Source organism: Copadichromis virginalis, linkage group LG7 (assembly GCF_057382275.1).
Source record: "Copadichromis virginalis isolate Kocher_CV1m ecotype Utaka linkage group LG7, C_Virginalis_male_GT1.1, whole genome shotgun sequence".
Lineage (NCBI taxonomy): Eukaryota > Metazoa > Chordata > Actinopteri > Cichliformes > Cichlidae > Copadichromis > Copadichromis virginalis.
Window position 1 is genome coordinate 69,751,432 of NC_140624.1, and position 21,771 is coordinate 69,773,202.

Below are 21,771 nucleotides of genomic sequence, written 5' to 3' on the forward strand. Positions count from 1 at the left end.
TTACCATATTTATCAAATTGTATTTGTGATCTAATATTAAATATTTGTTAATATTCATATTTACGTTTTTTTTTTAATATTGACACTAATGTCCTTCCATACTTGGCCTTCTGTTTTGTGGGCGGAATTCGGGGAGATTCGGCGGAGCTCGGCATACTTCGGGCTAAGGTTGTGGCGGGAATCTAGCGGATTCAGCAAGCTAGCAGACTATTTTCATTCAGGTTTGTTTTTATCTAAATAAAGGAGAATTAAAACTAGAACTGCTTTTCGGATTTAGTTAAAATTGAGCCTTGTCCGCTAGTTCGCTTGAAACTAAACAGGTGTTATTAGCAACATTTTTTAATTCTTTAATACCTTATTAAAAAGCTAATTTTATTATTTAAGCTAACATTAGCACTGGGTGGTTTGCCAGCTTTCTTTTTCGTTTTGTAACATTTGGCAGCAGTAAAAGCTAGGAGGATGGCAGCAGCCAGGAAACAGATGAAAAAGAAACTCCTGGAGGAGAGAGCAGATAAAAAGGCTTTTGATTTTACTCCTGAGGCGGAGAAGAAGGAGCTGAGTGGCTCTGAGGATGAAGTCAGAGAAGGTGAGCTGGGTCACCCAGATAGCTATAGGAGCTGATTTTAAGGTGTTCAAAGTAAAATATAACCACTTTCTCATGATTTAAGATGAAACTCCAATAGTGGACAAGCTGGTAAAGAAGAGACCGGCTGACTTTGAGGAGGAGGCGGTTCCCTGTGCTATGGGGTATTTATTATTTCTTAATTAATAGTTTTGTCTTTTAAAATAGCTCCTATAGTTTCCCCATATAATAAGATCATGTTTTAAATGTCATGTTTGATGAGCCTAACAGTCCAAAACCTGAAGATATGAAGCTTATTGTTATACTATTAAGATGAAAATGTTCAAATTTGATAAAGTTGATAATGAAACCTTCATTTCATTGAATTTAATGTGTGTTTAACGCCATCAATCTTGGCATGTTTCCTCGTTTTATGTCCAGAAATGAGGTGCAGTCCATGTTGGAGAAGTTTGGAGGTAAGAAGCGGTTTGTATTTAATTTGTTATTGGAAAAATCATTAGGCGTAATGTCATCTTCGGTCCCTGTTAGACTGCTCATGTGTCAATATAACACAACACAACATATTTCAGCATTTTGACCGAAGAAAGTATGAAATGGTTTACAGAAAAGCAGCGGTGTTTCCTCGTGTTTTATTAGCACAGTATCACATATCTGTTTGTCCTCCCAGCTGACATCAGCAAGGTGATGCAGGCCAAGAAGAAACGTCTGGAGTGTCTGACAAAGAACTACATGAAGGGAAGCCAACACAAGCTGGAGCAGCTGTGGAACAACTACCATAGCCAGAGGTTATTCCTGCTCCCTCCACTTCAAACACTCAGAGAAATGGTTGAAATTCAGTCTTAGAACAGTCACCACATCCTTTAAAACGAGCTCCAGAATCATGTCACGACTTCCTGTGAATCACTCAGCGCTTTAAAGTGAAAGACAAGGAAATTAAATCTCTTTAAATATCCTTCAAATCTGAGTTTTTGTCATTTAGTGTCACCAAAAGATGCATAACTGAGCATGTAGGGAGACATTTACCTAAAAAATAGTCATTTCTGGATTCTCAGCGACTTCACGGCAGCATTGACGCGACCAGGGTGAAAAGAAAATTAGGATTTTAAAATGTCTTTAATTTCCTTATGTTTTGTAAAGACTGTGAGAGCCAGAAATAATATTTAAACCTGTTCCATTTTAAAACACTGTAAAAGACTGAAAACAAGAAATAAGTGAAGGTGACACGGGTTTTTTTTCAAACAGTTAAGTTTGAAAAAGAAAACGAATAATTAAAAAACATGTTAAATTGTAACAGTTATGCAGTTAATTAATGAATAGATCAATTAAAAGACTTGACTTCCCCAGTTTATGGCTGACGGTGAGCTCACAGAATTATACAGGCTTCAAATAAGCACCTGTACGGTGAAAGGTTGGCTGGTCAGCCTTTTAATATCAGCAGATGCAGGAGCTGGTTTTTGTTCTGGGACATTGCTTCGCTCTCTGTGCATAACTTTCTGTTTAACTTTTTTTGTTTCTCAGAGAACGTCCGTGTTATGAAAGCGAGGCGGCGCGCTCGTCCCGTGAAGAAGTGCCGTCTACAGAGCATAAACAAGAACGCTTTAGCCTCACTTTCTCTGTGGGTGGTCGTTTCACTTTTAAATAAAGGCGCCTGTTGGCAGCTCTGTAAAGGCAGCGGGCGGGTGTGACCTGTCACAGACGGTGTCCTGCAGAGCGTTCTGGCCTCGGCCAGGATAAACATCAGCTCAGTCAGAACACTGCAGCTCAGCTGCTGATCCCGAGCCTGTGTAAACACAGCACTGTTTGAAAATTTCAGAAATTCGTCTTCAAACTGATGTCACAAAGGTCAGTTATTCGATAACTACATGATTGGAAATCATTTCTGCTGTGTTTGCAGGCAGAAGATGACGCAGCAGTATTCCCAGCAGGTGTCGTCAGCGCTGCAGCAGTGGGAGACCGAAGCCCAGCGAGCCGAGGAGCAGGAGGAGAAGCTCAACGTCAGTCCCCTCCGTTCACTTTAACTGTTTTAGCCTCACGTACTGCACACCGACGGCTTCAGGTGCTTCACCTGTGATGGCGATGAAGGGCCATCGCCGATGTAGACTCTTCCTCTCTGTCTGCAGAATCTGTTCCGGCAGCAGCAGAAGATCCTGCAGCAGGCCAGAGTCGTGCAGAACCAGAAGCTGAAGACCGTCAGAGAGCTGTACGAGCAGTTTGTCAAGGTGAAGCATGTCAGAAGCAGCTCAATGCAGCTCTGTCCCGGCCTGCACACCAACTCTGTGTTTTTACTCAGAGGTCTCGGGAATACCCACGCCTGTTTCTCTCTGAAGTGCAATATGTCAAAAACAAGTCCACACTGCACAGCTACAGGGGCCGCGATAAGCAGAATTAAAAGGGTGACCCCTGCAGACGTCACTGATCACCTGAGGATGTGTTTCAGTTTGTATTAAAGCTGTGGTTGTGGAAATCTGCCTGAACTGCTTTTCTGTTTTTTGTTTGTTCTGTAGAACATGGAGGACATGGAGAAGAGCCACGAGTCTTTCCTGCAGGGGGCGCAACAAGAGCTGAAAAAGGAGATGGCCTCCCTGCAGAAGAAGATCCTCATGGACACGGTGCGTTCAGCCAGCAGCAAAACATCACATAAGAACAGGAAAGGGAAGTTTATTCATTAGTAGTTTTTTTCTAAATAAAAGCTCGCAGTATGAATCTGTGAGTGAGGAAGAAGAAGAGTGAGGTCACACAGGTTTCTGCCGACTGTCTGAATGTTCAGGACAGAAACGGCAGACGTTCAAAGGGCCAGTTTGATATGAACCCAGACTTTGATCTGATGGGCGATGGAGTTTCTATCATGAGCTTTATTGCTGTCATTTATTTATGTTTCATTTCTCACAGACTCTCCTCACATGAAGTGATGAGCTCGTCTCGTTTGTCTGTAAAGAGAGCAGCAGAGAGACTTTTAGCTCCTGTCTTTGCTGTTCCCTGAAAACGTTAAAAACACTGATAAACACGGGTGCTGACTCTGTGATGTCGGTGTGTTTCCACAGCAACAGCAGGAGATGGCCACAGTCCGCAAGTCCCTGCAGTCGATGCTTTTCTAGGCCGCCGCCCTCCGGAGGCTTCAGTTCTGCTCGTTCCTTGCGGTTCTCACAGGTTTCATTAAAACATGAACTGTTCTCGCCCGAGTTCTGATTTCACTGCTGGGTTTGTGGACGAGCGGCTCCAGGCTGAGCTCTGTGATGACGCTGCAGTTTCCATTCATCCTTTCATTCTTTGCTCCTGAAGTTATAAAAATAAAGAACGTGTTGGTGATACAGCGACAGCTTTGATTAGTCTGCTTTTTATTCTCCTCATTACTCGTTTGTTGTGTTAAAAAGCTTTTCGGCAGCGTCCTGAAGCTGTGTGTGAAGAATTTGGTGTTGACTGTGAGGCGAAACGAAGGAAAGCTGGAGCTCATCACTGCCCAGGAGGAGAGGACAAAACAGCACTCAGCTTTTTAAAATATTTTAATTTGTTCATTTTTTCCTTTTATTTATTTTTTATTTGAATTTTTTGTTCAATATTTGTTCATTTTTACCTTTCAAATGGTTTAATTTCTAAATGTTTTTGTCATTTTGCCTCAGCAACTCACAAGTTTGGGTTTTCTTTCATATATTAAACTCTGGCTTTTTAACCACATAGAGAGGAGAGAGTTTTAAACAGTTTTTGAACATCTCACATGGGGTGGGGAGGTTCAACACACGCTTTTACCTCCGCTCGCCGGCCTCATCATCTGCTGACCAGGAGAGAAGCCCCCTGTGAAATTCACACCAGCCGACCCTAAAGGAAATCCAGGTGTATTGTACGAGACCACACCCACCCCAACATCACCTGTTCGTCTCCCCCTGCCCTTGGGAAGAGAGTGCTCAGTCAAGTTCAGATCACAGCTTCACTGATTCTCACAGATCAGCAAGAACTAAAACAGAGTTTGTGGTAAACATTAAGCTGTTAATGACGAGCTTCTGTACGTGGGAGTCAGTGGAGTCAAGTAACAAAGACCAAGATATCACTGACTGACTCTGCTTCTCCTTATTTCCTGTTTCTGTATGTGCAGCTAATCCGCGAGACTCCAGCCAAAACAGCATTTCTCAAATCTGAATCATGCAAAGCTGCTTTAATAGACTCAAAGTTTTTATGTAGCTCAAAATATTTTCCTCTCCACAGCTTTGCTTTATTAACAAAAATATTTTAATGTTACCCAAAGGTTTGAACTTTTTTTTAAATTTATCTAAAACTGAAAGTCGTCCGGGCCGCCGGGGGGACTCTTGGGTACTTTTCCCGGTGACACCGGAAGTTTTCGCTCTTATTGTGAAGAGAACTTCCTGTTTTGGTCCAAGCGGTGGAGTACCGTTAACGACCCGAGAAAGAGGCGAACGTTTGATTCCTTGGTTTTTGGCTGCGTGAGTTTCGGTTCTCCGGGTTCGTGCTTGTTCCGGACGGCGGTGAGTTGTTTGCTCGCGCCTCTCGGAGCTGACTCTCCGATCTGCGCACCGTGTTCGCTAAACGCGCCTCCCTGTGCTTTGTTCCCACTCAGCGGCCTGACATGAGTCTGAGTCTCAGGTGATTCGAGTACCAGGTCTTTGCTGGGGGAAGAAGAGGAGAGCATGGAGGGCAAGTTAGCGGACAGCCCGTGTTCATCGGAGCCGGACAGCCCGGGGGTGCTGAACCGAGGCTGCCTGCTCGACTCGGACGATGTCCCGTACCCCGAGCTGCCCGTCATCGTCCCGGAAACCCCCAGGTACCCTGCACCCGTGGCACGTTAGCACACATACAGGAAATTACACGTACATGTAGTCCGAGTTCCTGGAAGCTGCAGTAACAGCTGCTCTGCTGAGAGTCTGGGGCTTCCCTGTATTTGTGACCTTTACTCTGGAGAGTACACACACTTCCTGTCTGTGGTGCACCCTTAAATGTATGGACTCCGTGAGGAAGCTTCGGCCTCTGCTCACACGGTGAGCCGGCCTCTGTGACCCTCTCTCGAGTGTTTATTGGTCCCTCGCATGTGATCGCTTTCAGGCCAATAGCACCACCAGGACTTTCCTCGTAAACGGCAACAACAAACTGCAGCGATGACAGACAGCAGAGGAGACCGAGCAGGTCCAAACAGTCCTCTGCTGCAGGGACACAGTCACACCTGCCCCGCAGCAGCTGCTCCGCTCTCTCCACACCAGAGTCCGGGCAGGCTGAAATCTGCTGCTGTGTTTGGATCCCAGTAATAAAGCAGCACAGCCCAGCTGGACGCTGATCCCATCGCTCTGTTAGAAACCAACTGCACGTGTGCTGACTGCTCAGCAGCTGTGGGAGTCAGAGACCGTATTTAACTCCTGTGCTGACAGGTCAGCTGCTGTTTACAAGCCTCCCAGTGGAACAAACCCTGTTCGTGTAACGCTGGACTTCAGCCTGTTTCACTTTCAAACCGAAAGTGGACTGTTTGCAGTTACGGGGGTTTTCCAGTAGGAATGAAAATCTATTCTTGGAAACACTTTCTGTTTCCTCAAACTATCAACAGTTGGTAGAGGTTTTCTCATTAAAGACGACGTGACTAACATAAGGAGAGGGCGACTCCGCTCGCTTCATGTGGCGGTGGTGGTGGTGGGGGAGGGCAGGCTTTAACTGGCCAATTGTGACCCGAGCCCGAAATGGGCCAATGATGAAACTGAGCGAGGGCACGACTACCGGGACGGGCAGCGATGTGTCACACACTTTGACTCATAGATTATAGTTTAGCCCAGTGTCCACAGGCTCTCCTTAAGTTATCACTGATGATGACCTCACAGTGGTCATGTGACCCTCGAGACGTTCCAGCCCAAAGGTGACCGTAGTTTTTCCTTCTTCACACGTTCGCACATCGTGACGACATCATTAAGGCTGTACTCTATAGTTCCTGTGACTGTAGAAATGAGGTCAGAGGTCGGGGGTTTCCTTCGGCGTGGGGATTTTAGATAAGAGTGCAGCTGGGTGGATGAGGGTTGCAGTAAAAAGTTCTCAGATCAAAGATGTCTGAAAACGTTTTGTTCCTGCAAACAGGAACACACAGATATTTACCGCCAGGGTTTCGGTATTTATTTACTTTGTGTGATGGGCGTGTTATTTTGGTGCTGAGGTGAAATCTGTCTCTTTGCTCCAGCCCGCAGCTCGCCAAGCGGCGGAGGCGTCGGCACGTCGTAGAAGAGCATTTCAGCCCGGTGAGTCGCTGCGCCGCTGCCCTACTGAATCCCTTTGTAACCAACTCTTCATCGCAGACTCACGGAGTCATTTCATTCCCCTCAGGTGCCGGTGGACAGCTGTCCAGAACCAGACTGTCTCACCCCCAGCAAGCGAGCTTTTTCACATAGTTCTAAACGCCGGCGGCTGGCCAAACAGAGCGCCGGCTTCGTTCCCGCGTCCTCTCTCAGGACGTTTGCTTTGGGCAGCTGGCTGGAAGCCCCGCGGTCCACTGCATCCTCATCGTCCTCTTCGTCTTCTTCCTTTTCGTCCTCTTCCTACCTCACTCCGGTATCAGTCCTTCAGCCGAGACCAAATGAGACGAATACTTTGGCGTCACCGTCACCACCTCCAGCAGCGGCGTCGAGCTCCAACTCGCTGTCCTTCCTCACCGAAGAGGAGAGGAGGTGGCTGAACGGTGATGAAGGCGGCACCTCTGCAGGTACGAGCGTTCGGCGGTCACACTTCCTGCCTGAATCTGAGCTTTACAGAAACGTCTCTGAAGTGATGGCGTTACTCTCCACCAGACTCCATTAAAAAAAACAGAATTTAGCCTCATAGAAGACAGCAGCTGTTCTCCTGCTGCTGCTCAGCTGACTTGGTCTTATTGTGCAACTTCACATTCACAGTTTAACATCCAGACGTCACAGGAAGCGAACAGAAAGTTAACGTTTTGAGGTAAAAATCGATGTTTTTTCACTGGAGTCTGGTGGAAGTTGGCGGGTGTTTCTGGGAACAGATGAAGAAACCTGTTTATGAGGAAACTCATCAGCTCGAGTCTGAGTCGTCAGACAAACTCAGTGATGTTTCTGTCGTTTCTCCTGCAGCTGCAGTGGAGCAGATCATCATCAGCGACGATGAGGAAGCCACCGTGCGTTCACTACAGATGGAGGAAGACGAGGCGCTGGCCCGCAGCCTGCAGGTAGAAGCTGACCCGGACAAAAACGCCTCACCTGAGGCAGAGCGGACAGGTGTTCACGTTTCCTTTTCATCCTTCAGGCTCAGTTTGACCGAGAGGAGTCGGATCTTCATGGCAGGCACCAGCATCATCACCACCATCACCTTCATCAAGAGAGTCACCACAGGGTGAGACAGAGTGAAGGACGTGTGCAGGTACAGGGTTCGGTTTGTGGACTCAGGTGTGACCTTCTCTCTGCAGTTTTATCCCTACGTGGAGCCTCGCTGGATGTCTCAGGTGCTCGCGGCCGTCTCTCCTCTTGTGGGGCTGGAAGAAGGTAAGACATGGTGATGATGTCACTGGCGTTTAGAGCAGCGATTAATCGAGCGTTCGCTGGTAAACAAGAGCCTGCTCACACCTGATTGGTCAGTAGGAGGGAGACTGAACATGTGATCTGTGACCTCCTGATTCTCCAGCTGTGTTTAGAGTTTCAATCAGTTTGCAGTCATTTTGCTTCTTCTGATGCAGCTGATGTGTTTCCGCAGACCTGATTGGTCAGCGTAGAAGACGTGGGCAGGGCAGGAGGAGGAACGGCATACCCGACTTTTCAGACGACCTTCAGGGAAACGACTACGAGGTGAGGAGGCTCGGAGGACTGATGGAGGAGGGAGGCCTCACATTTGTTTGAACTGAAGTGTGCTGCGACCTAATCTAGGTCAGCTCCACCCACCGGTTACCTGGAAGTCCGGGACAGCAGAAACAAATCAATCATGTTGGTGTTAGAGGTGTGGCGATCATAACCACTGCTGAGCATCGGCAGCCTCAGCACCTGGGGGCGGTTTAGCAAGAACACATGGGACACGGAGTCCTGAGAGGCGATTGGTCGACCAGAGTCAGCTGAACTTGGCGCCTTGTTTGTGGCTCAGCTGCAGAAAGCTTTGATCCGGTCAACGAGATTTAGTTCCCATTCCAGAAAAACACTGTTCCTGTCACATCAGTGTTGCAGTATCGCTCCGGCACGGCGTCTTTGCAGGGGGAGGACACGTAAGCCTAAATTTCTGGCTTTAACTCGAACCCGCTTTACTTCAGTTTTATTTACACAGCACGCAGTCACCACAACAGTCACCTCAGGGTGCTCCGTGCTGTACGGCTCCCAACAATCATGTGACCCCCTATGAACAAGCGCTTGGTCACAGTGGGAAGGAAAAAGACCCAGGCTCAGGGAGGCTGTCTGAGCGGGGGAGGAAGTCGGGAAAGAGGCGCCGTGGAGCCCGATTTTCTTCTCATACTCTCAGTCCTGAATCGCGCGTTCCGGAGCCGATGATCGCGATATTCAAACGGACGTTAAATTATTACAAACGTTTTTCCTGCCATAAATCTGTGTGAACATACGAGTCACCGTCAGACAAGCGTGACCCCGTGACCCCTCTGCTCGTCTTTCAGGCTCTGCTGGAGTTCGAGGAGCGTCAGGGCGCCGTGGTATCCAGGAAGCTGAGTCGGCGGGAAATCCAAAGGTTTCCCACCAAGGTGTTTCAGGGATCCAGCAGTGGCGGCGGGAACACGCAGTGAGTCTCTGAGCTCGCCGTTTGTAACGCTGAAAACAAACGAACCCCGAACCTGCACGCTAACACGTCTCTGTGCTGATTGGCCGGCAGGTGTCAGATCTGTTTCTGCGACTACAGCGACGGCGAGAAGCTGAGGATTCTGCCCTGTTTCCATGACTACCACGTCCAGTGTATCGACCGATGGCTGAAGGTACTCCGGGGGATGCGCCGTTCGCGCTCCACTGTTTTTAGAGCCCCTCCTTAAACGCCGTCTCCTCACCTGTGTCTCCCCTCCTCCTCAGGATAACACCACCTGTCCTATCTGCAGAGCCAACCTGGCTGACGGAAACGCCGTCGCCCCCCCGACCTCTGACCTCTGACCTCGTTTCTACAGTTTTCTATCGGAGCAGACGGGTTCGTGTCTCCTGAAGGACGACTCAGACTTCTGTTTTTCAGTTTTTTATATTTTTATTTAAAGGTTTGTCGGTGCTCATGTGACCACAGGAATAAAACAATAAAACCTCGCAGCGAGTTTTTTCATTTATTTAGTGACGAGCAACCAGTGCTTCTTAATATTTCATCTTCTTATGTCTTAATGTTGTTTGTTTTATTTTTTTAAGCCTTAGATAGTTTGTTTGACATAATTTTGACTTTTCGTAAAATATTAATATTTTCTGTAAAATATTTTAATTTCTCCTCTGAACAAAAATCAGAAAAGCTGCGACCTGTTGCAGCAACAGCATCAAACTGTTTTATTTAGTCTGCTTTGTGTTGATGTGTCTGTTCCTCTAAATGTTCAAAATAATACAAACTGTTATTTAGATCATATATTTAATTCAGTTCTATTTTATTTACAAGGCACCAAATCATGACCACAGTGCCTCATGGTGCTTTATGTTTTATGGTAAAGACCCTAAAATTATGCACCCCAACAATCAGATGACCCCCTGTGACCACTTTGGGGACTGTGGGAACGAAAAACTCCTTTTTAACAGGAAGAATCAGGAGGCTCAAAGTTGTGAATCGTGACGCCTTTACTCTCCACCAGACCGAAAACATGAATTTGACCTCACAGGAAACGAGCCGCTGTCTCCTTTTCTGCTGTGGATTTGTGTTTTTCTGTGACTTTGGCTTCTCGGTGGGTTAGTGTGGATCAGTGTGGAGCTGATAATAAAAAATCCATGTGAAACTTTATTATCCAACTGTTACGGTTACAGTAGACGCAACAAATCCAGCCTCGGCCATTCTCGACCTCAAACACAGATACATAGGGTATCCTTTAACTTCTGTCAGTTCCCACAGTCTCAGCAGGTGAGTGGACATCAGTGATGGTGAGTTCAGGTGAAGCAGAAATATGAACGAGTTTTAATTGTGTTGGTGAAATGAACTCTATTCTCTCATTAAACGTCAGAGCCGCTCAGATCTAATTAAAGAGTGGGCGGGGCTTGTTACACGTCACGTATATGTATAAAGGTTGGAGAGCTTCCCTTCCACCCAGCGTGTGCCTCTAGTATCAAATGCAGACCTCCAGTCAAGGTAGGTGCTCTGTGCTCTCCTCTGTTGTTCGTATTATGGTTATTATAGTAACTATAGTTTAAACTAGCAGCTTTCATTCTCATGATTTCACCACTGCGTCATGAATCAGCTTAAATCACAAACTTTTACTTTCGCTTCCTCGGCCGTGACAGCCGGATCATCCGGATCCTTTCCCCCTTCAGCTTTTTGTGAAAACGCTAGAAATCAGAAATCAGAGAGGAAAGTGTGGCTGGCTGAGAAAGGATTCGGACCCACAGAGTCAGACTTTACAGGAAACTCCCCCAAACCACCCGGAAATATCCCCTCTGACACTTAGGCGCAGTGTTTCCTCCTGATCTGAGCTTCATCCTGCAGTTACACGTCTCTGAGAGACGCTCGGTTTGGGGCAGATGTGCCGATAGACACACCCCTGCGCCACCGTAACATCCAAACACCGTCAGTCCAGGGGCGTGTCCGGGGACAGGAGTGCATGGGGTGGCACCCTCCCTGATCACCAACCACCAGGAACATTTACCCAAGTTCTTCACTGAAGTGCACGTTATTGTACTGAATCCAAGTATTTCAGTTTTACTGAGGCAGATGTTACATTTCCGACACTTTATTTTCAATTTTCTTATTGGTTCGCTGATTAACTGCATTATTGTAGTTGTAACTGGGTCATAAATTACATGTTGTTATAATTCCTGTTATATCTTTTAGGACCTTCAAGCCTGTAGTTGTGTTCATTATCAGGAGCCCCCCCCCCCCTCATCCTTCTTCTTCTTTGGTGCAGATTTCCAGGTGAGGGAGAATCTGCTGTTTTTATCACTGGGCTCTTTGCACAGATCCATGGTGTTAAAAACCTGCATTTGTAATCAGTGACGGTTTTCTGATGAGTCGTTTCTCCTGCAGCTGTACTGGAGCAGTTAATCATCATCATCAGTGACGATGAGGAGGTCGCAGCAGGTGGAGGAAGACGAGGCGCTGGCCCGACGCCTGCAGCTAGAAGCCGACTCAGAATTTGGTAAATGTCATGGCCAGTGTTGGTCAAGTTACTTGAAAAAAGTAATCAGTAACTAATTACTGATTACTTCCCCAAAAAAGTAATCCCGTTCCTTTACTGATTACTTATTTTCAAAAGTAATTAGTTACTTAGTTACATTTTAAAAACACGATTTACAACCTGAATAGGTGATAAAGTGATAGATCTTTCAGCCCAATTCTACTTTTTCTGCATAATCATCATACAAAATGTAATCAGATGGAAAAGTCTCTTTTTAAAACTTGTTTTATTAGTTTTAATCTTTTAACTTTATGCATCAAGCAAACATTTAATTATCTGCAACATTCTCTGACTGGAAGAAATTAGTTTAACATTTAAACCTATTTTCTGCACATTCCAGCACATAAAATAAAATATTTTTTGTGTTTACACTCAGTCTTTCAAATAGATGCAAGTAAAACACAGCAGAAAATAAATAAAGTCAAAGACTCAGCGGTCCTGTTGCTCTATTTTCACCTGTAAAGCAGGAGTGGGGCAGGCGGAGGTTTACCCTGGTGCAGGTGTGCCGCGGTCAGTGGAAGAATCCGCGAGTTTCTCTGTGAGTTTCCCATTACGTCGTAGCTACTCGGTGCTTGTTTGGAAGTTTAGGGGTTTTTTCGCTGTAAAAAGAAGTTTTCTTCCCACGCACAGCGGACACTAATGTTTTTGTCACTTTTTATGGAATCAAACTCAAAGTAAGGTCAGTGCTTCCACGCTTTAAACGCTGCACGCTCATACTCTCTCTGCACTCGATATATGATCCACTGTTGATCTGCACACAGCTGTTGTCACTAACGTCGCACTCGCTTACGTCACTGTCGTGAGACATTCTCGCAAAAAATCACGGTTTTAGTAACGCAGTAACGCAGCGTTCCTACGGGAAAGTAACGGTAATCTAATTACTGTTTTTGCAATAGTAATCCCTTACTTTACTCGTTACTTGAAAAAAGTAATCGGGTTACAGTATCGCGTTTCTTGTAACGCGTTACTGCCCCTCTCTGGTCGTGGGGGTGGGGACTTTATGTAATTCTATAGAATTTGCCAGCTTAGACGGGCATGATGTCGGTATGAGGAGATCATTCAGTCCCATCGAGTTACCCTTTGAATATTTCAGGGTTTTAAACTCCTACTCAATAACTGATGAACTCTTAAATCTTTCCATCTCTTCTCCTGCAGCTGGGGTGGAGCAGATCTCCATCACTGAGGAGCAGCAGGCTGCGGTTCGTTTACAGCAGATGGAGGAAGATAAGCTGCTGGCCCGCCGGCTGCAGGCAGAGGACGACTCGGACATCGGTATGTGTCGGTCTTATCGGGGGGGGGCAGACCTGCTGTCGGTCTGCTGCTTTTGTAAGTGAACCAAAGAAAATGCTAAATAACTTCTGTAACTGCTATGAACGTCATGTGACTGTGATGCTCGGCGTGAGCAGTTATATATTACAACTTCCTGCCACACGTGTCAAATGAAACACCGAACTAAGACTTTTCACACCTTTGTTCATTTTTTGTATTTGGCGACGTGCTCCTGATGAGACAAGCGCTCCGGCTAAAACAGATGGAGGACGACCATGACCAACTAGGCTCCACCCCTAAACTGGTCCTGATAATCTAGACTAGGAACAAAACAAAAAACAGGACCGCCAGTACCTCCCAATTCAGCCTGTACTTAAAAAAACAAACAACTGACGGAGGTGACGGGCGACCATGCTCCGTCTTCTCTGAAGGCTCGCCTTCAGGAACCAATCAGCAGTAAGAATAAATCAGAGAAGCTCACACAGGGGCGCTGCTTGTCTGCCTTTTGCAGTGGGGAGACTGCAGCCCCCTCAGCCCCCCTCCTTCACACGGCCCTGTCCATGCTGTCCTGTAGGGAATGACTGTGATTGGCTGTGGTCACGAGTCGATTTGCATTTTATTAAAGATAATTTTTAATTGGTTCTTTATTTTTAGTTTTTTGCATTTTAAATATCACTCGATGGTGCACGCGTCTCTGGGTCTAGCTTCTTTGGCCTGGATGGGTTCTGTGACGAGTGGTTTCTCCTGCAGCTGTGGTGGAGCAGATCTCCATCAGCGAGGAGGAGGAGGCTGCAGCTCGTTCGCAGCAGCTGAGGGAAGACGAGGCGCTGGCCCGACGGCTGCAGGTGGAGGACGACTCGGACATGGGTACGTGTTGGCGTTACACACACACATATGAATATTGGAACCCTTCTTTCACTGCTGCTTTAGTTTCAGCGTCTCTGACGGTTGTTGGCGACAAAAAAAAGCGGAACCGATCCTGGAGTTACTCTTCTCTCAGCATCAGGAACGTTAAAGTTCCCGATGCTTCCTAAGCTCCACGTTTATCTTTCAGCTTCTCCAAAATTTCCAATTTCCAACATTCATACATGTTGCTGATGACTCAAACGGCTGCAGGAACACGCCCACCCTCCACATTAGTTATTATTAGAACAGTTAACATGCATGTCACTCCTGCTGTCACATTTTGTCAGCGTGGTGTCTTTGAACGCAGCACGGGGGCTGTTGCCTCAGCAGCTGCACCCTCAGTGGAGGCTTGTCTGATCCTTCGTTTCTTCTGCAGCTGCGGTGGAGCAGCTCGCCATCAGCGAGGAGGACGCCATTTGTTTCCAGCAGGCGGAGGATGACGAGGAGCTGCAGGTGGAGGCCGGCTCAGACATCGGTACGTCAGCGTTGCGTTAGGCTGTGGTGAGTCGGTGAGTGAATCGGGCGCTGCTCTCAGGCGCTGCTCGGTAATCGCTGTTCGCCATTCACTCGCAGCTGCTCGATGAGCAAACGTCGCTGTTCCCACTTCCACGCTTTGCATACATGGCGGGATTCCCACTGTGGAAGAATGATTTTGTTTTATTTTGTATTTATTTTTTTAAATGTTTTGCCTTTTTAAATCTATATCCTTCATTCATCATCATCTTCATCACTACTGTGATGTTGTGGCACGGTGGTGTGGTGGTCAGCAGGGTGTGCTCACAGTGAGAAGGTTCTGGTTCTGTTCTCCGGTTCTCCCACAGTCCGAACTATTATTATTACTATATGATGATGGAGTCTGTGACGAGTGGTTTCTCCTGCAGCTGTGGAGGAGCAGATCTCCAGCAGCGAGGAGGAGGAAGAGGAAGAGGATGCGGTTCCTTCACAGCACGTGGAGGAAGACGAGGCTCTGGCCCGAAGGCTGCAGGCGGAGGACGACTCGGTGCTCGGTACGTGTCAGTGTTGGGGGGCGGACCTTGAGAACGATGGGGAACGTCGGTATTATTGAAACATGATTGGCTGGTGGTGGTTCCAGCCTCCTGCTGAACCTTCAGCGTTCTTCTGATGCTTTGTTCTGCAGCCGCAGTGGTGGAGCAGCTCGCCGTCAGCGACGAAGAGGAGGGAGCCACTGGTTTACAGCAGGTGGAGGATCACGAGGCGCTGCACCAACACCTGCAGGTGGAGGCAGACTTGCACCAAACGCCTCACCTGAGGCAGAGCGGACAGGTGTTCACGTTTCTGTTTGTTCCTCCAGGCTCGGCTGGACCGAGTGGAGCACAACAGACACCGTCACCACCTCCATTATCACCACCTCCACCAGCGTCTTCTTCATCGCCTCCACAGGGTGAGGCAGCCAATCACAGTCTGATCGTGGTTTTCATATTATCAAAAGTGGTGCTGCGTTCAGGAAACGTGCGACGTTTTGCTTTGATTCGCTGACCGAGCCGTGACCTTCTCTCTGCAGGGTCGTCCCACAGAGCGCCGCTGGATGATTCAGGTGGCTCCCGGAGAAGGTAAGCACCAGAAACCAAGTACTACAGAGATGTGGTATAAATACATGCAGTACTTCAGTCCAATCAGGTCTTTGGAGTATTTGTAGTTTTTCTACTCGCTCCTGTTAAAGTAAAGATTTTTTTTCTCTCTATAAAAACTGAACAAACACAAGCTGCTCAAACCTGACCGACCAATCAAACGACAGCGTAGAAACCTGACCAATCAAACGACAGCATGACACTGTTGTAGAGCTTTAATCGGTCTGCTTCTGCTGATCGTTCCACAGTTCTGATTGGTCACGGCAGGAGTAGGGACGCCACATCTGATGACGCTGAAGGAAACGACTACGAGGTGAGGAGTCTGGAGGAGGGGGAGGGGTCTCGAGGAGGGGGAGGAGTTTCGATCATTCTGCAGACTTTGTTCACTCAGGGACAAAAATCCCGTCAGAATTTGTCTTTGGAGCTTTTTTTCCAAAAAGTTGTTTTGAATTTGGATCTTTCTTCTTCTTCTTTAATGTTTCTTCTCAGACTTGGTTTGTGATCTCTTCTTTACGTTCCTCCTTCGTGTTACAGTTAAGCTCTTACAGTTAGACGCTGCAGGTATTCAACGTGGACCAATCAGGGCCCAGATGTCAGAGTGTTGACGCCTTTGCTCGTCTTTCAGTCTCTGCTGGAGCTTGAGGAGCGTCAGGGCGCCGTGAGGACCAATCAGCTGAGCGCGACGGACATCCAGAGGTTTCCCACCAAGGTGTTCCAGGGATGCGGCGGCAGCGGCGGGAACACGCAGTGAGTCTCCGAGCTCGCCATTTGTAACGCTGAAAACAAACAAACCCCAAACCTGCACGCTAACACGTCTCTGTGCTGATTGGCCGGCAGGTGTCAGATCTGTGTCTGCGACTACAGCGACGGCGAGAAGCTGAGGATTCTGCCGTGTTTCCATGACTACCACGTTCACTGTATCGACCAGTGGCTGAAGGTAACGCCGTGCTTGGTTATACGGAGATGACATAAACTTGGAACGCCACCTGACTCTGTCTCCTCCCCCCCAGGATAACCCCACCTGTCCCATCTGCAGAGTCAACCTGGCCGACAAAGACGCCATCGCCCCCCCGACCTCTGACCTCTGACCTTGCTTCTACTGTTTCCTATGGGAACAGACAGACAGGAAGGAAGGAAGGAAGGAAGGAAGGAAGGAGGACTCACGCTTGTTTTTGTTTTGAATACTTTAATTTAAAGGCTTCACTCGGTGGTCATGTGACCTCAGGATTGGATCCGTAAACCTCAGAGCTGTTCGTGTCGTCACCGTTCGGTCGCCGTTTAGTCCTCGTAGTACCGCTTCTTCATCGCTCTGTACTTCCTCAGGTAGTAAAGCGCCTCCAGCTCCCGGGCCACGTACTCGCCACGAGCAATCAGGGCCTTTATTTGCTCGGGGTCCTCCACCGCCTTGTTCCTGGCAAACGCCGCTCTCAGACGGTCGCGGAAGTAGTCACCACCTTTGGGGTACTCCCTGCCGAGGTAGAGGAGCTGCAAGGAGGAAGAGGATGTGTTAGCAAAAATATGTCTTTATTTTTACTAAAGGGCAAAAAGGCGGCCGATGTATGACGGCACATGATGATCACATGATCTCAAAATCAGCACAGGTCTTAAAATCACTCTGGACGATGATCTTAGACTGACACACCTCCAGAGGCCAATGTGTTTTATCAGGACGAGCAGCGGGAACGCTCCGAGGATCCACGAGCGCTTTTAGTGATTCACTTTACAAAAGGTGAATCTGAAATCTTGTCACATAGTCTTGCTTTGTAATTCCTTCAGCGGCGCTCCCTGCAGAGACCTTATCTTAGTCTAAAGCTGATAACAGAAAGTGTTTTCCTAAAGAGGGTCAAAGGTTTATCTGCAGATAGCTCTGCGGTCATAAAGGCGCCGCTGATCTCCATCCTACACGCTTCCTCATGCATAAAATCTTTAAAAACACTGATTGTTACAGTGTCTCACCTTACTTTCTAATTCACTCAGGAGGGCGGAGCTCCTGCGTGAGGTGGACAGGAAGTCTTTAAACCTTCACCATGAGGGATCACGAGTGCGGGCATCTTAGTTTTTGCATTTATGAAATAAGAAAGCGCCGCCTGCTGCCTGTTTGTCTAAACTCACTGAGTTAGTTTCACCAAAGAAAAATGTGGTGACCATCTCAGGCCACAGCACATCTTATGTCACGTGCGCAGCTGGTTTCACTCAGAACCCGTTAAAGGGGCGGGGCTACAGAGGGAGGCGTGTTAGATTTCTGGGTTTTGGGCTTTAATGTTATTAAAATATTGTGATGGTGGGCTGTGAGTTTGATTGTTGGTTTTCTCTGCTGATGTTGTTCGCGGCGTAACGACGGCTCTGCCACTGAAACGTCCACTTTTTCACCCTAAACATGATGAAGTGTCGTCAGAGTGTTTCTGAGCAGATAATCTCAGCCCGATCCGATAAATAAGCTTTAAATATATCAGAACACCACTTCAGCGTCATTCTGACAGATGAATAAAGACCTCAGTGCTTTGGTGCAGACACTACAGGTTGTGCACGCAGTTGCATTCTTTTAATGCCCAGCAGGGGGCGACACTTGCTGCAGCGCCCTCTGTAAACACTGCTGACATCTTCACAGATAAACATGAAGCTTGAACATTTTGGTGGGGCTCAGCACCGCTTTGCATGATGGGAGATTTGAGAGGCAGCTTTGTGCCTTCAGATCTGTTTGAGGTCATCTCATCATTACGCACCTCCGACGGCTCACAGTGGCACCGACGGATCATCTTAAAAGTAAATGAACTGTCAATAAATGTTAACAACATCATCATGGAGTCTTTGCTGACGCCGCCTGAAGTCTCATCATCCAAACTCCCGATTCTGACGTTTACAGCTGTGAAAACAGAAAATCTAGAATCGCTGGAGGACAACGTGTCACCGACAATGTTCCCTCTAAGCTGCGCGCGTGCGCAATTGCGCACTGCTAGCACAGAAAATCTGCGATGCGCACAAAAAAAATCTGACCTGCACTGAAATTAAAATTTAACTTTAACAATCCTGTTCTGCAGTGTGAGTCAGTGACTGGCTGCTCCCGTATGTGATCAGAACGATGCCACCTTATCCCAAAGTCCAGCCAATGATGTGATTCACATTCGTATATACGCAGCTAATCAACGTGGCTGACAGGCTCTGACAGCGTCCTTATGTGCCGGTGTTTTAGCAAAGCGGCTGATGTGGAGTGAAGCCACGTTAATGACAACGTGTACAACCATTGGAGATGTGAGCAGGACAGACGGAACAACTGACGGACAAAGTGTGGACTTTATACCAGTTTTTAAATTGTGTTGATCGGCCACGTAAAACCAGAGTTATGATAAAATATCTGCAATGTTTGTTTTTCTTCCTGAATACTGTCGTTGTTTATATTTACTGCAGGAAGAAACGGTAAAAACGGCGTTTTATAAGGAAACCGCTCGAAAGCCTGTGAGCAAAAACAAAACTCCCAGCCTTTCCTATTGGTGGAAAAATGTACCATGTGGACCAATCAAAGAATGATAAGGCAACATGGCCTTTAGTTGTTTAGGACGGGGGAAGTTTTAGGAGTGACGGCGTGTTTGAGATGTGAGAGATTTGAGACGTTTAGCACAAATCTTGTGTAGTTAGTGTGTAGTTAGTGTGTAGTTAGTGTGTAGTCAGTGTGTAGTTAGCGTGTAGTTAGTGTGTAGTGTAGTCAGTAGTGTTGTTGTGTGTCAGAACAATGAGGCGCCTGCTGAGTGTTACAGGTGTTACAGCAGTGACACATCTGCTGCTGTCAGGCCTGCAGGTATCAGGCTGTTGTTCTCCTTCATCTCATAGTGGACACAAATTATTTTTGGAGTGAAACAAATAATTTGTGTGGCATCAGATTAGATGCAGAACAGCTGATTGTTCTGTAAATAGTTTGAAATGTTTATTTAAAAACACCTTGGCTGCATTTTTAGGTAAACAGCTGCAAAACTTTGTTTCCATAACTCAGTTACTTTTTTGAAGAAGTAACTAAATAATTAATTACCCAACATTGGTCATTATTTACTGTATGTTGCAGACAGAGTTACAGGACTCTCTCCCAGACCACAGACTCATAATACAGTCAGAGCAAAAAATAATAAAAATAAAGTTGTTTTCAAAATTGGAGTTCAGGTTATTTTTGCTTCCAATAGTGTTAACATACTGCACATGAACAAGATTGTTTTAAGTTTTCATTGTCAGTGGGTTAAAGCAGTTAAAAGTCGTCTAACATAAATGTAAATGCTGTAATTTGATTACTTTAGTAAACATGTAACTTGGATGCTGGCGTGACCACAGTGCACACGTCTGCTGGCGCTCACAGTGGTCCACGGGACGCTCAGGGAGTTTGTGTGTTCGCTCAGACACGTGGAACATTAGAGGGAACTTTGGTCATCGAGTTCTTTAAAAATGAATTTCCCCAACACTCACGTTCTTGTACAGTCGAAACACTTCAGACCTGAGTGGGTTGGCCATCTTCCTGGAGGACAGTCCGAGCTGAGAAAGGCAGAATAAACGCAAAGTTCAGATTAAAGAGGTTTAACCTGCTGCTCACGCTCAGTAACTGCTGAGGATTCAATTCCATGTGCAACACAAAGAAAACTGCAGCTCTGCTGACGAATCAACAAGAGAACCATCGAACCAGATCAGTCGCTTCACAGGAATCACAAACAGCGTTAAGGCTGAATGACGCAGTCAGATCTGAAGCCATCGGCTCCGGATCGGATGGCCGACTGTCATTTATCTGTGACAGCCGAAGCACTACAGGCGCCAGTGTAACAGCAACACTTTAAAAATAAACAACAATAAAGCTGTTTAATAATTAAATGTTAATAATAACAATAAAGTACATCTTGAAAGTACCTGCTAACCTATTGTTCCCATGACGTTTGGGACTAGATGATGACGTTTATGGCTTTTGGGAGGCCAACAAAGAAACCGATCTTACACCAGAGTCCACTCACAAAAACGCAGATTTTCACCTGACAGAAAAAAGAAGTTTCTATTCAACTTTGCGTGACTTTACTGTTTCAGTGTTTTCTTGTGATCCGAACTAACTCACTAAAACATCAGAGTCGCTCCGTAACACAAACTAACGGACCAGTCGAGGCCGCTGCAGACGCAAAGCTCCGCCCTTCTGTGACGTAAAAATCCAGCTTTTGTGAATGGAGTCTGGTGGAGAGCGACCCGGTTCACTTCGCGGTTAGCACATAACCCACAGCGGTTCATCCAGGTGTGCAAAAAATTGGCACACCAGCACGTGATCTGTAGTGGGCGTGACCGCCGGCACCTGCTGCAGGTAACACTGTGTTTCCGCGTGTCTCTGCCTGCAGGTCTATAACGTTAGAAAGTACACGCAGTATCGCAGTACATGTAACGCACACCTGTCTGCCAGGTGCGCGTTAGATTAGACTGAAAACACGTTTAACGCTCAGCTCGTGACGTCATAAATACTATAAACACTTACAGGAACGTTTGAGGGTCGTTGGTCTCAGTTTTGCTGCAGGGTTTGAATTCCTGCGTGAAGTGGATCAAATGAAACGTCACCTTCAGGTGATTCACGTCAGGTGAGCAGCGCTAGCAGGAAGCCAACTTTGCTCTGAGCGGCTGAAAGAGAAAAACCCGACAATAAACTAACCGAGCCTGAGCGGGTCAAAGGTCACGCAGGGTTAAAGTTCCCGCGGTGAATCTGTTTCCCCCGCTGCTGTTGGTCTAAAACAACCCGCTGAGCTCCGGGTTCATCGCCGCGGAGCACGAAAACCTAAAAGTCTGAACTTAGTGAGCGTGCTGCGCGCTCACAGGCTAGCAGGTAAACAACCAAAGAGTGTGAGCGCGCAGAGAGAGTAACCCCACCCCGACACGCTTAAACCGCCGGCCCGCGAAAAGCCAAAGAACAAACACACATTTCACTACAAACTACGACCGCATATCACCGTAAATACTGCCTCACACCGTGTTACTTACTGATCATTAAAACTGTGATAAACACACCAAAGGTTTTAGAAAGATTCGGGTTGATGTACATGAAAACACACACACGTAATTTTTTTATTGGCTGTAAACTTTTTCTTTTTATTCTTCTTCAGACAAAAGCTTCTTACTAAAACATGATGCAGGCACATGTGAACCGACCGCCTTTCAAACTCTTCCAG

General features: G+C 46.9%; 4 protein-coding genes across 8 annotated transcripts; 3 read left to right on the forward strand and 1 right to left on the reverse strand.

Annotated features, from left to right (window-relative positions):
- Window positions 1-138: 138 nt before the first annotated feature.
- On the forward strand, window positions 139-3,897 carry sycp3 (synaptonemal complex protein 3). 3 transcript variants are annotated; one of them, XM_085464994.1, is made up of 9 exons: window positions 139-221; window positions 443-586; window positions 669-747; window positions 1,004-1,038; window positions 1,251-1,368; window positions 2,478-2,577; window positions 2,704-2,802; window positions 3,088-3,192; window positions 3,625-3,897. In XM_085464994.1, exons 2-9 carry the CDS (start codon window positions 460-462, stop codon window positions 3,676-3,678), a joined length of 717 nt encoding a protein of 238 aa, XP_085321120.1. In that variant the 5' UTR covers window positions 139-221; window positions 443-459; the 3' UTR covers window positions 3,679-3,897. The 3 variants fall into 3 exon arrangements, with proteins under 3 accessions (XP_085321120.1, XP_085321121.1, XP_085321122.1); XM_085464995.1 differs by having other exon boundaries at window positions 142-221; window positions 446-586; XM_085464996.1 differs by having other exon boundaries at window positions 159-221; window positions 413-586.
- A 989-nt stretch (window positions 3,898-4,886) lies between these two features.
- Window positions 4,887-9,786, forward strand: LOC146706776 (uncharacterized). Its single transcript, XM_085464991.1, has 11 exons — window positions 4,887-5,058; window positions 5,151-5,354; window positions 6,744-6,801; window positions 6,887-7,262; window positions 7,648-7,742; window positions 7,820-7,906; window positions 7,980-8,055; window positions 8,264-8,355; window positions 9,162-9,283; window positions 9,374-9,473; window positions 9,565-9,786. The coding sequence occupies exons 2-11, from the start codon at window positions 5,221-5,223 to the stop codon at window positions 9,640-9,642; spliced, it is 1,218 nt and encodes a 405-aa protein (XP_085321117.1). The 5' UTR covers window positions 4,887-5,058; window positions 5,151-5,220; the 3' UTR covers window positions 9,643-9,786.
- A 915-nt stretch (window positions 9,787-10,701) lies between these two features.
- On the forward strand, window positions 10,702-17,008 carry LOC146706777 (uncharacterized). The gene is made up of 14 exons (XM_085464997.1): window positions 10,702-10,798; window positions 11,498-11,578; window positions 11,690-11,801; window positions 12,996-13,112; window positions 13,860-13,976; window positions 14,392-14,490; window positions 14,897-15,022; window positions 15,154-15,251; window positions 15,328-15,417; window positions 15,538-15,586; window positions 15,853-15,917; window positions 16,230-16,351; window positions 16,442-16,541; window positions 16,615-17,008. Exons 3-14 carry the CDS (start codon window positions 11,726-11,728, stop codon window positions 16,690-16,692), a joined length of 1,137 nt encoding a protein of 378 aa, XP_085321123.1. The 5' UTR covers window positions 10,702-10,798; window positions 11,498-11,578; window positions 11,690-11,725; the 3' UTR covers window positions 16,693-17,008.
- On the reverse strand, window positions 16,779-21,440 carry lyrm5b (LYR motif containing 5b). 3 transcript variants are annotated; one of them, XM_085465000.1, is made up of 3 exons: window positions 20,483-20,828; window positions 20,051-20,116; window positions 16,779-17,089 (listed from the first exon to the last, which is right to left on the reverse strand). In XM_085465000.1, the coding sequence occupies exons 2-3, from the start codon at window positions 20,093-20,095 to the stop codon at window positions 16,883-16,885; spliced, it is 252 nt and encodes an 83-aa protein (XP_085321126.1). In that variant the 5' UTR covers window positions 20,096-20,116; window positions 20,483-20,828; the 3' UTR covers window positions 16,779-16,882. The 3 variants fall into 3 exon arrangements, with proteins under 3 accessions (XP_085321126.1, XP_085321125.1, XP_085321124.1); XM_085464999.1 differs by lacking the exon at window positions 20,483-20,828 and adding an exon at window positions 21,258-21,440 and having other exon boundaries at window positions 16,780-17,089; XM_085464998.1 differs by lacking the exon at window positions 20,483-20,828 and adding an exon at window positions 21,087-21,440 and having other exon boundaries at window positions 16,780-17,089.
- Between the last annotated feature and the right edge of the window lie 331 nt (window positions 21,441-21,771).

Bases quoted from the DNA above. Each gene is read 5' to 3' on its own strand.
- sycp3 (XM_085464994.1), top strand. From the start codon at position 460: ATGGCAGCAGCCAGGAAACAGATGAAAAAGAAACTCCTGGAGGAGAGA. The intron at 1,369-2,477 runs GTTATTCCTGCT...CTGTGTTTGCAG, and splicing joins AACAACTACCATAGCCAGAG to GCAGAAGATGACGCAGCAGT. The intron at 3,193-3,624 runs GTGCGTTCAGCC...GTGTTTCCACAG, and splicing joins AGAAGATCCTCATGGACACG to CAACAGCAGGAGATGGCCAC.
- LOC146706776 (XM_085464991.1), top strand. From the start codon at position 5,221: ATGGAGGGCAAGTTAGCGGACAGCCCGTGTTCATCGGAGCCGGACAGC. The intron at 6,802-6,886 runs GTGAGTCGCTGC...CATTCCCCTCAG, and splicing joins TAGAAGAGCATTTCAGCCCG to GTGCCGGTGGACAGCTGTCC. The intron at 8,356-9,161 runs GTGAGGAGGCTC...CTCGTCTTTCAG, and splicing joins TTCAGGGAAACGACTACGAG to GCTCTGCTGGAGTTCGAGGA.
- LOC146706777 (XM_085464997.1), top strand. From the start codon at position 11,726: ATGAGGAGGTCGCAGCAGGTGGAGGAAGACGAGGCGCTGGCCCGACGC. The intron at 14,491-14,896 runs GTACGTCAGCGT...TTTCTCCTGCAG, and splicing joins GGAGGCCGGCTCAGACATCG to CTGTGGAGGAGCAGATCTCC. The intron at 15,418-15,537 runs GTGAGGCAGCCA...TTCTCTCTGCAG, and splicing joins TTCTTCATCGCCTCCACAGG to GGTCGTCCCACAGAGCGCCG.
- lyrm5b (XM_085465000.1), bottom strand. From the start codon at position 20,095: ATGGCCAACCCACTCAGGTCTGAAGTGTTTCGACTGTACAAGAAC. The intron at 17,090-20,050 runs GTGAGTGTTGGG...TCCTCCTTGCAG, and splicing joins TGTTTCGACTGTACAAGAAC to CTCCTCTACCTCGGCAGGGA.